General features: G+C 39.1%; 1 protein-coding gene across 9 annotated transcripts in view; it reads right to left on the bottom strand.

The window, feature by feature from the left end:
- kaznb (kazrin, periplakin interacting protein b) overlaps positions 1-15,695 on the bottom strand; it is a 108,188-nt gene that overhangs the window by 85,199 nt on the left and 7,294 nt on the right. For all 9 annotated transcript variants that reach the window (XR_006379555.1, XR_006379556.1, XR_006379560.1 and 6 more), the window contains one exon: positions 2,805-2,962. Coding sequence is in view for 6 of the 9 variants with exons in the window: in XM_044211224.1 (XP_044067159.1) it covers positions 2,805-2,962 (158 nt within the window). In the remaining 3 variants the exon portion in view is untranslated. The remainder of the gene's footprint in view (positions 1-2,804; positions 2,963-15,695) is intronic.

The following is a 15,695-nucleotide window of genomic DNA, read 5'->3' as shown; positions in this document are numbered from 1 at the left end:
CAAGGGAGAACAAAGAAATCTGACGCATAATCTGGCCACAATTATTTTGTCTGTCTATTGTGGCCTGAGTGATGATAGGGAGCCTGAAAGCTCAATCCTGCTGCTCAGATAAGATGAATTAAGTAGAGAGACTAGGGTTGGAGTATCGAATCTGAATCTAGTATAAAATCTGGTTATTGAATCCTTTCAAATCCCTTATTGTGTCTAATTAGTTGTAAATGTTGGAAGCTAAACCTAACTAAAGTTATAAATAACTAAAACTCAAAAGGTCCCCAATCAGCTTTTGTTGTATGAGAAGGCGGTAACATCAAGTCCTCCAAATTAAACGACAAAATACATTGTTTTTCATGCCCTCTAGAACAACATAGAAGCGTTTTCTGATCTGACGCCCAGATCAGCAGGATAACATCATTTGTTTGCGCCTCTCAAAACTGTTGAGTTGTTGAAAGATTAATCTGCTTTATGATGTGGTTAAGGTTTGGTTAGGTTTAAGAAAAACAACTTAGTTAGGGGTTTAGGGAAAGATCATTCATAACATTCCCAACAGACCACGTATACTGTAACCGTTTTGTTGTTGTCTGTTTATGACAGTAGCATATCTTTTAGTTTTATTACTATACACACACAAAAAAAAACATCCAAAATAGTCTGTCTTCAGCTTCAAGAGTTAGTCAATTGGACTTCCATAATTAAGGCTACAGGAATATTCATATATATCATTTTGTGCACTTTTGGAGTGTTTGTTTTGATTCTGGCATTTCCTCAGAGCTCAAACTGGACTTAGAATCAACTCGAGAAGGGTAGTTGTGCTATTACGTTGTGTTAGCATGTTTTTTTACTAACCATGTCACTTCATGAACATATCTGTAATTTTGCAGCATTTATCTGAACTTTCCTCCCGGGCTTTTGTCCTTTTTAATGCGCTCCCTCTCAGCTCCACCTTTTCTCTTTTTCTCTCTTTTAACCTGAGCTGTCCACTGTTCCCAGAACCCAACCCCAACAGAGACTCCCAGTTTGGAACAGAGAATCTCTGGCTGTAGCCTCAGAGTAAACAAACGTATCGCTATAACTATGGGTCTTTTTTCCTATCTTTATTCAAGAGCGTGGTCTTTCAATTTGAGAGCATAAATCATTGATTTCACTTGCAGATTTTGTAATGCTTTCCCTCAAAAACCTGCCCTCACACTCAAATAGCCCCTGCTTGTGCTTAGATTTGCTCTGCTTCTGCTCAAGCTGAATGCTTGCATTCAGTTATATTGTCGCTTGCACTCCTTCGAAGAAAAAACTGGAGAACATGTAAAGGTTGTGGGTGTACCGTCTGACACAAACAAGGCCAACAGCAGAGAAATCTGTCATTCTGACTGGTGTCTGAGCACTTCACTTAACATTGAACTACCGGCAAACTTTTTTTTTTCCAAGTACAACTTCTTGGGGAGATAATCGGCACTCCATCCACGGATGAGGTTCCCACTCATCCATCACCTCCCAATGCTATATTCCTGACAAACAAAAAAAACTGACTGCGGGGTAACAATCTTTCACTCCAGCTTGCATAACACTGAGCTGAGGTGAAAGCAATGGCCTTTTGCTGAATTACCTTCCCTTTAATCAATGACACTGTGTCGGAGAAAATATCTCCAGGAGAATAGCGGGGGGGGACTCAGTATCCATCATGATGTGCTAATGGATGACCCAAATGCATCACTGTGTCAAGATTCATCAGACATTCATCAAAATGTAGAAGGAATATAAATAAAAGGACAAATGGTAACAACACTATAAGGATTTAGTATCATCTCATCTGAAGCAGAGAAGAAAGAGGAAAAGATTTTATTACTTTGGTATATTTTTTTAAAGCAAAACATGCTAAAACACACATTTTTTTGCTTTACCTGTAAGACTAAAAGAGTGCACAAATCACTGGATGTAACTCTAATGAAACAACAGCCAAGATCATTGCACAGAAACAAGCATTCCGTATCCTAAGGATTAACAGGAAGAAAAAACGCTACCCAATTCAACCGTCAGTTGTTCATAACACTGCTGAGGGTGCCAAAGTTTTCACAGTGTTGGACTGGTTGTGCTGTGGGCAAGGACAAATGTTTAATTTCAGTTCAGGGATGAACACACTGTAGATTCAACTTTGAGCAGAAGTCATACTGAAATGCCATTGGAAAAAGAGTCAGTACATCTCTGCCTTTTCTCACTTCATTGGAAAGTTTAAAATAAAAGATATGAATATACATACAAAAGTATGTAGGTATGATGGAGTGAGAGGAATAATCGATCATGGTAACTACAGTGAACACCTGATTAGGACAAACATGGAAATTAAAAGCTGCAGTCAGGATTTTAGAAACACTGATGTCCCCCTCAACCCCCCAGAAAATTTGTATAAGTTTTTAATTATTTGGATTTGACATGCTTTATTCCTTAAGTGTTAAAGTCTATTTTCTGTAAATATTATTTCCCAACATGACAGCTTAAACTGTGTTTCAAAGCCTACTACACAGTGCCAGCAATAACATTCTGGAGAGGAACTACTAAAACATTTATTAATGTATTGGTTGTTGGTTGGTTGGCTTAAAATGAGTGAAATTTAAATAGATTGAGTCTAAAAAATAGACTACGATATATGTTAACTTTGTATAATAACAGGAACGTTTCGTGATATAACGAGATAAAGTGATATGATGTTATGGGCTAAACATTGTCTGTAGTTTCTTTCTAAAAAATGATCTTGAGCAGAGGGACAAGCGTGCACTGAGTGACCTTTGACCTTGTTGAGAGGGCAGAGGCTGTACCTGAGCATCCATGAGCAGGTGTCTCATCAGGGTCATGGACTTTTTTAAGGTGTCCCTCTCTCCTGGGACGAAGGTCTCGTCCTCGTCAGCCAGGCTACAAGGTCTGGTCACCATGAACTGTGCAATCTGGTCGTTCAGGCTGTTGAGAGACTGGACCGCTGCAAAGGAGCAAAAAAGAGAGTTTGGGTCAGTAAAAAGTAGAACCACATGAAAACACATGCTAAGACACAGAAACACAAGCATTCATGACAGTCAATCTTTGCTTTCCTCTGCTGCCTTGTAGGCCAAGGAGCTGCAAAGTTTGTTTCCTCTCTCTCTAGTGGGATTTTCTGGATCAGACTTGTGATTTCCTTCATCCACAGCCATAGTTGAGCAGTTTCCATTGTTCTCCTCTTCAGAATAAGCCCTCTTTTGGGCAAGAGGGGCATCATTAGGCTAAATCCATTACCAAGACACAGAAACTCACATTCAACCCATTATATAATGCTTTTTTTTAATGGACATAGCTCCAGTAATAATGTCTATTCTGCTCAGTCAGAGGCTACATCAACACAATATGAGGCTCAGAAATGTCTTTGTTTTTTAGAGTTTGCTCAGAGGTCTCCATTAAGCTCTTTCGTCAGAGCCTGTGGGTGGTAATGTAGAAATGTCTGATCAATACTGAAAAATTTCACTGAAGTATACAAGTTTCAAACCAAGCCAGCAGGGTGATAGAAGAGCATTTTGTCAGAGCAGCCCATATGACGACAATTATTCTTTGGATTCTTGTTTTAATAAAAAAGAAGCAGCGGCCTGCCAGCGGGCCAGTAATTACTCAACTTAACACATAGAACCAAATACTTCTTCAAACCCACAGACGTTTATCTTAAATTCATACTGGGAAAACACACTGTGAGCATGCTTACTTATGCAGAAGTGCCCTGTTTACAGGGATATACAAATAATAAGTATGACAAGTAGTAGTTGCATACAGTTATATGATAAAACACAACATTGCCACAAAGAATTAAAAATGAAACAAAAATAGCTAGAGTTAAAAAAAATTATTAAAAGAAGACAGATATTAATTAAAACATTCACATTCAATTGGTGGTAATGTTTCAATGATTAAGGCAAACTGTGAGACACTTATTAGTGTGCCAAGTTTCAAACAATACCAAATATGGCAGGTTAAATTTTGGGGCGATGTGTATAAAATGATGCACAAGACATCTAGAATATTTCCATTTGCTGAAAGGGTGCAGCCATCAAAAACATGGGAGTCCTGGGTTTGAATATTTCAAACCTCATGTATCTTCAATGAAGGAACAAGCAGATAGTGAATATATATGATACTGCCATTCAGACAGTGAGGACTAAAATGAGTTTTCCAGCCTTAAAACTACTTAAGGGAAAACAAAAGGTGGAACTGTATGTTAAGTTTTAATTGTTTAGGCCATGCAACGTTAGAAAAGAGTGAAAATGTCCAATTTCACAGAGACAGATGACGAAGTTCCTTCTTTTCTCCGACCAACAGTCAAAAACCCAAATATTTTCAATTTATAATGAAATAAAATGCAAAAGCAGAAAATCCTCCCAGTTAAGAAAATAATATTTATTAAATATTTGGCATTTTTGCCTCAAAAATGACCAAATTAATCAGTTATCAAAATGACTGTTGACTAATTTTCTATCAATCGACCAGTTGTGTCAACATTAGTCACCACGAAGATGGCATGTTTAAAAGAGGTCAGGACACTTACTCCGAGTCACTCACTTTCTCTCTCTCTCTCTCTCTCTCTCTCTCTCTCACACACACACACACACACACACACACACACACACAGCAAGCAGGCTAAGAGGTCAGTTTGGGGCGAGAGTGTCAGAGCGACTGAGGCAACGTGTGACTCACTGACGACAGCCAAGGTCGGCTTTTCAGCAGAATGATCAAAGATTTATGGCCACACACCTTCCAGCCTTGTCTTGAACTGCAGGATGACGAAAAGAGGCATGTTTACGAGCACACAGCAGCCCTGTAGGCAGAGCGGCGTACATCAAATCAGCACAGGGGGGTGGGTGGAGGGGGAAATAAAATGTTTACGACAGAGGTTGATGATTGGATTCTAATTTCACATTCAACATTTACAAGGTGTACCTCTCTGCCCCAAACCCGTCAGGTAATGGCACGCTGCTGCTGAAAATGACATGCTGTCAAACTCGGAGAACAGACACACCTTCTTCTCCTCTCTGCCCCACTTTCAATTTTTATTCAGTGCATTCTGTCACACACTGTGATACATGATGGAGAAGACAGGTGGCTTTCTATAAAAGCAATGTCACTTTGACCACCCTGAATATGTCAACACACCATATCACAATCAAAATGCCACAGCTCCTGGCCATAAAGCATCAGAAAGATATGACAGACACAACACATGATGTTGAATTTTGAATTTGTTGAACCATTTGCAATAACTGATTGCTTCTCACTCGTGAAATTACAACAAATGCTGCTCCTCTTCTGGCTGCTGACATCACTGATCAACATTTGACAGCTGTGAAGGTGTTCATCTTGCAAGCCTCCACCCCTACCTGCTCGTTTAATATTCTTCTGGTTGGAGCAAACCAGACGAGGCAACAGCATGGAGATGATCGCACACACCCTGGTCCTCTGCTGAGAATATGTAAGCGAGGAAACGTGAAGCCATATTTTCACTCTGCTGATCAGATACACTAGCGAGTGTAAGTATGTGGCCTTGTGAACCTGAGCATTTTAAAAATACATAGAAGATGTGAGGAGAGGAACCTTAATGAGAAAAAAATCATTGAGATTATTGAGAAATAGCTATTTCTAGTAACGCTCCGAAGTCCAGGTTGATATTTGTCGGTTTTCTATGCATTCATTTTTGTCTTTGTTAAGCACTGCACTTAAACTGTTCTTACCCCACATGCATTGTATCCATTTTTTCCAGCACAAACTTAGCTGTAAATCTGACTTAAGATACAGATTAAATAAAGCTGCCAGCAACCCAAAATACAATAAAAATGACACCAGCGCCTATAAAAGTTTTCTAATCTTTAGTGATAATCGCTCAAAATTTAATTATACAAAAGCTCAAGGTTGTAAAAAAATATTGTTTCACTATTTCTACACACAAATGCAGTAGAAACATTTAAGAAATAGTACTGTAATACAGTGTATTTACATGTAAAGTGATTTAATCCCAACTAATTTTTGTGCCTTTTTCGTTGAAAGTCAATATATGCTTGTAAATCACTGAAAATATTAATAATCCACTGTTTTAAAAAATATCTTTGTTTTTATGGTCTTTTCTCAGCTTGTCACTACATGATAAATAAAATTATGTTAATATACATTATAAAAATGCTCAGTGTATCCACAGACTCCAAATTAATGTACAATTACATACAATGTCTCCATCACTGTCTTTAATTTATTTCCCACAACATTTTCATGATTAAATCCTTTATTCTAAAATGAATAAAGGATTCATCTGATTCATATTTCTTCACATCTGTATTTTTTATGTAAAATATGTATAATCATTTAAATCAGAGGGATACTGTATTTTTTTCATGAAGCACCCTCCCACACACAGGTGCCCAGTGCTGGTGGTGACTGTGAGATGTGGACAGCTCATTACAATCTTTGTAGCCACCCACTGGTGCAAAACAACATCAACAAAGAACTCTAATGAGGCATGTTGGTGTTTTGTCAGCCAGTACAGTCCTTGTGAAAGGAGAAAATGTGCATATGAAAAAAAAATACAGCTCACTCATAAAATGAAATTCCTCCTCTGGGAAAAATATCCATTCCAGTGTCTGTATATGATGGTTGTTAATTTGTGAAATCACACAAAATATGATCAAGGGAGGGTTTTAATGCAGATGTGTGAAATACAGTAAAATATATTCAAATTAGTTCAGTCAGCCATCCCACCGGGAAGTGTGAGGAGAAAAATATTAAAATGACTCTTTTGCTTCTGCTCACTTCGGGGCCGACAGATGCAGTCAGAGTCACAGCAGCCAACCAGCCTCTGCCAAGGCAATTCGAGGAAGCTCCAAGAACCACACTCTCCCAGCCCAAAAGACCCCGAGTCGGATGAAAGGATAGAGGGAGTCTGACAGAATCCGAGGCAATCCCAAGAGAGAGAGCTCAGCTACATTTCAATTATACCGATACCAGATAAATACACGACATAATGTTGTTGGGGGACAAAAGCCTATATTGAACCTAAGCCAGGGGTATAACACTCAGGTTGAAAGCTAGCGAATGTTCATTTTGAGGCTTTGGAAAACATGCCACTGTAAAGCTAACTGCAAGTTTGTTCAAACGCGGGGATTGGGACAGATCAATTATAGGTCAGCTGAGTTTGCTTTGCATAGAAATAACTGAATCCCTCTCTGTATCTGACAGCATCAACACAAGCCTGTAATTTTGTTGTCTGCTTTATTGTTCTGCATCACTAACCGCAGGAGGGTCCAATGCACACACTGATAGTCTGCGCGTTGCAATTCCCCAGAGAAATTTGACACTTTTCCCAAAAGGAATACTCAGAAAACATCTCATGTTGGCCTACAGTGTCTCTGAAATGTAGACCGATCAGAACGGCATTTATTGTATAGAATATGCCGAAACACAAGTCTAGTGTGTTGCAAGCATGGTACAGCATGTTCCGCAAATCTTTTTTATCTTTATGTCTGGCACGCACACATTCCATAAATGGCTTATACAATACATTTCACTCCAGTGTCACGCTTCCACACACTTCCTCAAAAACCATTTGATCTTTTCCCTCTGGCTAGTGTTCACTAATTTCTGATGCCGAGCAGATGGCAGAGGCTTTTGTGTGTGCAGAGCTTTGTCTGCCTTTATGGGCAAAGCTGGGAATATGTGAACATGGAGTGCATAATTGTGACAGTGGATTTAGGAGACTGACCTCCGTGGAAAACAAACTACTTTGGTTCTGGGTTTCTTTGTGTCGCTGAGTTCCCCCAGAACTGAAGCTCTGAGAAATCAGAGAATCTGCCCAAAACAATCAGGCAGACAGGAGCTGAGGCAGACTGCCAGGCGTCTCTTCACTGTCCACAGTGAGCGAGAGGATCCCTCGAGTCCGCATTTCATTCTCATTTCCACAGTTCCCACGATGCAACAGGCATGTTTTGGCTTGTTTGGACACTAAACTGTATCTGATCAGATTTGAACCCAGACACCTAACTCAATTCAGACAGTTCCAGTGAGAAATATTACACATGTATACTGTACACTTTGTATCCTGCTTTACTGCATGTAAGCAAGCATCAACTGGTGGCCAATGAATAATTATGTTCAATATCATAAATACGGATTTATGTACAATAGGCTTTTGATTGCATTTGTGTTACTAGTAAATCTATCAAATTGGCTGAGTTTAACTGCTAAGTCGATTGGTCAGTTGTCTGTAATACACTTTACAGTTATCTCTAATACAGTCATAAAATGAGTAAATCAAAAGTTAAACTGGAATACAATCTCACAGCAAGACTAAGAGTCTACAGCCATGGTAGCAGCTTTGTGAGGCTTTGCTCTTAATGCGAACGTCTGAATAGTAACACGCTTACAATGACAATGCTAACATGCAGATTTCTAGCAGCTGTAATATTTACTATGGTGATCATCTTATTTTAGAATATTAGCATGCTAATATAAGCTAATTAGCACTAAACATAAAGTACAGCTGAGGCTGATGGGAATTTCATTAGTTTTGCAGGTATATGGTCATAACCTAAAATACTGGACAAATCAACATTTTGTCCTGATGATGGCACTAGATGAAAAGTTAATGGATCACCAAAGTGACAACAATTCATCCTGAGGGAAACATGAATGTCTGCACCAAATTTCATGGCAATCTATCCAATAGTTGTCGGGACATTTCACTCTACACCGCAAATGGCAACCTCATGGTGGCGCTAGAGGAAAAGTCAAAGGATCACCAAAGTCATTAGGCTTCATCTCCTCGGGACCATGAATGTCTGTTTAGATTTTCATAGCAATCCATGCCATAGTGGTGGACTGACAGACCGACAGACATTGCCATCCCTGGAGCCATGTCACTAACTTGGCTGAAAACAATACACATGGAAATTCAGTTGATGATTTACTCTGCACAATTATTCTGAAATACATTTCTCTGCATGAAGTGACATGATACATGAATCATTATCTGTATAGAAGTGGCCATGTTTCAATTACGTAAAGACATATAAACAATTGCACATGTGCTGTTTGCTCATTGCCATGTTTCTGTACATATGGCCCCTTCATCCAGATGCTGATTAAGGGAACATCTAGTATATAGGAGCACACTGTGAAAATGCTGTAAACGAGTTTAGTTTTATGAAATACATATCAACAATTCATAAAACAAACTGTTTAAAAAAAACTCTTAATGAGCCAGAGTTAGCCTAAAAGGTTGATTTTCATCTGTTTTCACTGGTCAGATGCTAGAAAACACCCTAAAAAATTATGTTTTCATTTTACATACAGTACTGTGCATAACATTCACAATTTATATTATATTTGAATATATAAATGTAACAACAGTAGGTTCTCCTGAGGATAGTAAATCAAATTTCATTCAAAATAAGAACACTTTAATTCAAACTTAAAGCCAAACATTAATCATCTCTGAAAACTGTTTGTAACACAGTTTCAAGCCATGTTTTTTAGGTTCGGGATACAGCTGCAAATTATTTGCCCTCAAATAGGTTTTTAATTTTCTTGTCTGCTATTCAGTTTATTTAACAAGTGAAAGCTGTTAAAGGTAAGACCTTGAGGGCATCCTGGAGGAAAACATCTTCACAATGAGGCCTGCAGGGCAGAAAGAGTTTTCAACTCTGCAGATTCTCCACACTGCTGTTTCACCAGGAAACACTGAATCAAAATTTTAAATGGAACAAGAGTAAAACCTTCCTCTAAGTAAGTAATAGTTTTCTCATACATCCCAAAACTGTCTTTGTCAGCCAAATCATGGATTCACTTAGCCTTGCTGTTTCAAGTCAGGTGACATATAAACACACAGTAATTTACTCAGGCGATCTTACAAAGCAAGAGCATACTAATTAACTCCAAGACAGACCTGCATGTGAATTAAAACAACTGAAGGGAGCAACTCTGAACATTTAAGTACAAAACATTTTCAAACCACCACAAACAAAACAAAAACAGATGACAGAAGATAAATCTCTCTAAAATTGTAAGGTGTACCGTATGGCCAAAAGTATTGGGACACTTGGGCATTAATCTGCTGCTATTACACTTCTGTGAAAAGCTTCCCACAAAATTTTGGAGCCTTACTGCAGATATTCTCCTCCCTTTCAGCCACAAGAGCATTCATGAACTCGGACACTGATGTGTGATGTGATAAGGCTCAGCTCATTTCAATTCATCCCAAAGGTGTTGGATGGGGTTGAGGTCAGGGCTCTTTGCAGGACAGTCAAGTTATTCCTCACCAAATTTTTGAAAACCCTCACTTTTTGGACCTCACAGGGGTATTGTTATGTTGAAACAGCAAAGGGCCCATCCGAAGTGTTGCCACAAAGTTGGATGCACACTATTATCTAAAATGTCGCTGTAGCATTAAAGAAGTTATTTAGTATTGCACCTCCATCAGGTCGGGGGAGTCGTCAGAGGCAGATAAAAGAAAGAGTTTTTATAATTGAAGCAGCTGAGAGTTAGCCTGACTATTAGTCCCAAGTATGGGTCAAGCTCCAGCATCACTGAACCCTACATTTCCCATAATGCAACTCAATAGCATATTTCATTAAACCCTCACTGCCCTACAAAAGCCCCCATCTTTCAAACCCCTCAACTCCACAAAAGACATTATACAACTGTTTCCACAGATTGAGTAGTACTAATCATGACAAGTAAACTGTAACTCCATGTGTAAAAGAGTACCCCCTTAAGATTCCATTGTTTGGAACTATGGGGCCTACCCCAAACCATGAAAAACAGCCCCAAGCCAAAAGTATGTAAGCATGCAGACAGGGTTATCCACATACTTTTGGCCATATGGTGAAGAGCAGCACAGATATACTTCTCAAATCCTTATATTATGACACAGTTTGTGATTTGCATATCTGAAAACACCAGCTACTGGCTAACAGATCAAACACTTCTCTCAACTTGGGACATTAATACTGAAGGTTTCACTCTCAATATTCAGCCACATTATCTTTCAAGATATCTTTGCACAATCTCTAATATACAAATGCACGATATATAGTTTAAGTTTCCTCTTGACCAGTTCAAGAAAGGTCATAGCTGAGGTAAAAGATCCTTTAAGACTGACTGTGTCAACTAGCTCTGCATTAGACCATGATGTTCCAGTGTGGAGGCAGAAAACTGCAGGAGGGATTTCATTTTGCCCACAGCAACATTGCCACCACCTGGTACAGAACAGAATGAAATGAAAATGTGAAGCATGTGAAGCAGTGTGATATACAGTGAAGATATGCATACATGTGTTCGACCCTTTAAAACATCCGCCACTGCCTCCACTAAGTGACGTCATTCAGTGACTCACAGAAATGAATCCAAAGGATCACACATTTAAAAGGCAAATTGAGTTAAGTAATTTATTATAGCCACTGCAAAAATCCTGTTTCATCCATATTAACCTTTTGTCTATATAACAGCTCCACAAATTGCCCTTTTAACAATAAAAATGTAATTATCTCCAAAGAATAACAAGATTTATCACAAGAAAAAGGTCAGTTCTGATCTCTCCAAAACCTGTTAGCAATGTATAATTAAAATATGGACCTTAACACACCAGAGAAAGCCTGGGTGAAATGCCTTCCACTGATTTTGCATAACTTTGATCAGTGTGCCACCTAGTGAGAAGTACAAGAGATCAGCACAGAGCGATCCAGGTTTCTCTTTCTTCCTTTGAGTCAAAGACTTTAGGAAAACAAATCTCAGGGGTAGTGCTGAACTGTTGGCTGAACATAAAAGCTTCCTTTGGCCCTTTGATAATCTGCCTGAGGCCTCCTCTTCAACACCTAATGAAACCACTCAGAAAGGATTGTGACTCTCGCTAAAATTCCTCAGCCAAGACATATACACACACACACACACACACACACACACACACACACACACACACAGGTTATTAATTTATAGATAAGGAGTAATGGTGTGTGTAATGGCAAAACGGAGAGGTAACTGTCTGTTTTTACAAAAGGTCAGGGGTCTGGAGAGGGACTGTTTGAATGACTTAAATTGATTCTCAGGGTTAAAGGGTTTCTCAGGATTAATTAACATTAGCATCCATGATAAGTCTTTTATAACAGCTTAATTCAATTACAGAGCAGAAGCAGGTAAAGCAGCACAGAAAGCAGTGAAATCTTTTAACAGCCGTATATAAGTTAAAGAAACAAATCCACCCTCGGGTCTTCTTACATAAGAATCCTTTGTTGTTGTTCGGTGCACTCTAGGAGTCACTGTGTTTTAATTTATTTCACTGGCATACCCACTTTACTGCAAACTACCCCATCTACTCCTACATCAGTTAGCAACTTCAAATATTTCTCCAAATCGCATTGATAAGAACAGGCGTGAACATGTCGCACTGAGCTATGGGTAATAGGTGTTGGTGGAGAGAAATAGACAAAAAACAAAAGCTTACTTTAAATAAAACATGCCACTGCATTGCGTTCCTTTAAGACTATTGTTGCAGAAACTGATACCTTTTCCTCCTGTACAATCATTCTCAATCTGACTAGCAGATAGCTAAAAAAAAGTTACTGCTAGCCTGTTGTAGCTGTGCTGCAAACATTTCAAAACAATGTCAACTTTTGGCTGGTTTTCCACGGGAATACGAAATACACAGCACAAAATGGACCCAGGAAATAGCTAATAGCTGTTTTCAGCAGCAACCACGAAGCATGAAAATGAGCTTAAGGAGAAACTTTGAAGATACAACTGGCAGACAGAAGAGAAGAAATCTCTCTGCATCAGCTGAGATCAGGAGCAGAAATAAGGATCTTTTCACAGAGTCGGAGTAAACACTGCTTGTTAGAGCAGACCTGTGTGAGCTCAAACATGACATTTCAAAATCCAGAGGCTGCATGCTGGAGTGCCTTTCGAGAGCCAGGGCTACAGGCGGCACCGGTGACAAGGCTGCAGCCAATTAGGACTGTTTGTGAGCAAGTGCCTGTGCCTGTCTTTCAGGGCGGATGAAAGTGGGTCAGAGTCGCAGCGTATCTTTGTACCAAAATGGCAGGTAGCACACAACTCACAAACTTGAAATGAGACAGATGGGGATTTAATAGCCGAACTTCAAATTTGCTCTAATATGGGGTGACGGTTCTGAATCCATTATCATTATCAGCCACTTTGAAGCTCAGAATTCAATTTCAGAGCAGGTTTCTAATAGTAGATGAGCCACTCTCAGTTCAGAATGCAGGTATTACCACTATCATTCATTAACACATTTCTGTGCAGGTAAACAAGTCTTTGAGTTCAAAGGCACATCAACTCAACATATTAGTAAGTTAGATGCTCCTGTGTGGAGAAAACTGTTGCCGCCATATTTCGTGGGCTTTTTCACTTCCCTCTCACATCAAACACTCCAGACCATGCTGGAGAGGAGAGCGCTGAGTGCTGCTTAATGATGCTGAGCATGTCTCTCTCTCTTCAAGTGCCCGTCTGTGGAGGACAGCTCCGACCAAGATGACATCAGAGTTGTGATGCGAAATCCACTTGACATAATTGTTGGTCTGATGCGGTTGTGAACCAGTACGGAACTTGTGCCTCTGATCTATAGTCTGTGTTCAAGGTCTCAGCTCTGTCCACATATTTGGTACAACTCACACATGAGGGGGTAGACAAAATAGGACTTTGCACTAACTAAATCAGTGGATCAAACTGTGCTATAAAGGTCACATTCAATTTTCTGTATCTGTCAAACCATTTTATACGTATCCTTGTTGGTTAGTTTGAACTCATTAAAAGTTATTAGGAAATATATTTTAGAGCTGAAACAATTAATCGACTAATCATTTAGTCCATTGACAAGAAATGAATCAGCAACTATTTTGATAATAATTTAATTTTTCAAAAATTTGATGGCTCCAGCTATTGAAATGTGTGGATTTGCTGCTTTTCTCTGTTTCTATCACTGTAAACTGAATATCTTTGGGGTTTTGACTGTTGGTTGAACAAAACAAGACATTTGAAGGAAATTATGAGGGACATTTTTCACTATTTTCTGGCATTTTATAGACCGAATTAGAGAACGATTAATTGAGAGAATAATCAGCAGATTAAACAATAAAAATAAGCAGCTCTAGCACATGTCTTTGATATAGGGTGCACAACAGGAAATGTTGAAGACATACAGTATATCATCATTTTACGGGTGTAGTCCCAGCTGGTGACGGCAAAACAGTGAAGAACAAGTCTAATTCAAAACTTCAAGTTCCCCGCAATTAAAATGGTGCCTTTATTTATTGATTGATTTATTTAATTGTTTGTATGTTTTGTTTTTGCCACCACTGTGGTAGTTCTACCCCAAAAAGTCACTAAGTACACAAAGCTTCATGTCCCGTGTACAATTAATACACAATTTCTCTATTGACTTCAGCTAGATTTACCTAAAGTTACAATATCATGTTACTCTATGTTGTGTGTTGTTTTCGTTTTTTTGTTATATTGTCTTATCGTCTTGTGTTTCATATTGTTGTATGTCGTCATGTTGTCTGTCTGCCGTTTGCACTAATAAAAAAAGAAAACTCAAGGTGGAGGTGGACCACATCAATTGTAAATTGTGACAGATTTTAATGTTTGATGCCAACGAGATGATTGGCTCACAGAGGTCGGACAAAATCTGAGTGGCTGAACTGAAAAGCGTGAATGCCCTCAGTGAGCTGATGTGAATGAAAATTAATTGTATGGGTAAGCATGAACTTATGCTAAGCTTTATTTTTTGGGATTGATGCACCAGCTATTTATCTTACGTAGCGTTTAAAAACTCACTTATCAAGATGTACTTTGTACTTTTTACTTGTAATTTTGTAATTTATAGAGATAATCTTTAAGAACCACAAATATTTAGTGTCTATATTTCTAAATAGAGGCATTTTGTAATGGAAACAAATGGCACCGTTTGAACTAAAAATAAATGCTTCTGTAGTTGTTAATATTTTCTGGTCACACACAGGGAGTCAATCTAACTGAAGCTCTCGTTCTCTCATTGTAACACTGACATACACAGAGTGTGCACTGTCGCTCCCATCCGTGCACGGCGTGCCCTGCATGTTAAAAAGAAGCACCCGGGAGAATAGGCTATATTTCATCACCACAGGAGCGTCTGCACTAACTACTGATGCAAATTTATACAGACTCAGAGCTCGCCAGATTCTTCTTAGGATTGCTTTCTGCATCACAGTGCTGTAGTGCAGAGAGTGATGAGAAGTGGGATGTCGGATGGAATAGGATAGTATTTACAGTCATGCTGAGCTGTATAACAATGCTTAAACATTTTTCAGCTCAGGTACTTTATGTAAGCTGCAGTAAGGTGACAGTTTTGAAGATTCTATAAGTTTTCAATTTGTGTGTTGACTGTTATCTTGTCCCAGCCTCCCTCTCCTGCTCTCTCTGTCTCCGTCTGCTCTGTGGTGTATTGTAAGATGAACACTGGTGTTTTGGGAAGCAGCTCAGCATGTGTCTGCAGAGTGTACCTAAGGGGTTTATGGCGGGCAGAGAGAGGGAAAAAGAGGCTAGCAGTACTGGGCACTGTGAGGCAGATATGCAGAGTCAGCAGACACTCAGGCAGAGGGTTCAATGATGCAGAAAACACGGCAGGGACGTGAACGGCACACCAGAAGTTGCTCTCGAGGTGT

Source organism: Siniperca chuatsi, linkage group LG2 (genome assembly GCF_020085105.1).
Source record: "Siniperca chuatsi isolate FFG_IHB_CAS linkage group LG2, ASM2008510v1, whole genome shotgun sequence".
NCBI classification, from domain to species: domain Eukaryota; kingdom Metazoa; phylum Chordata; class Actinopteri; order Centrarchiformes; family Sinipercidae; genus Siniperca; species Siniperca chuatsi.
This window is presented reverse-complemented; position numbering and strand designations above follow the sequence as displayed.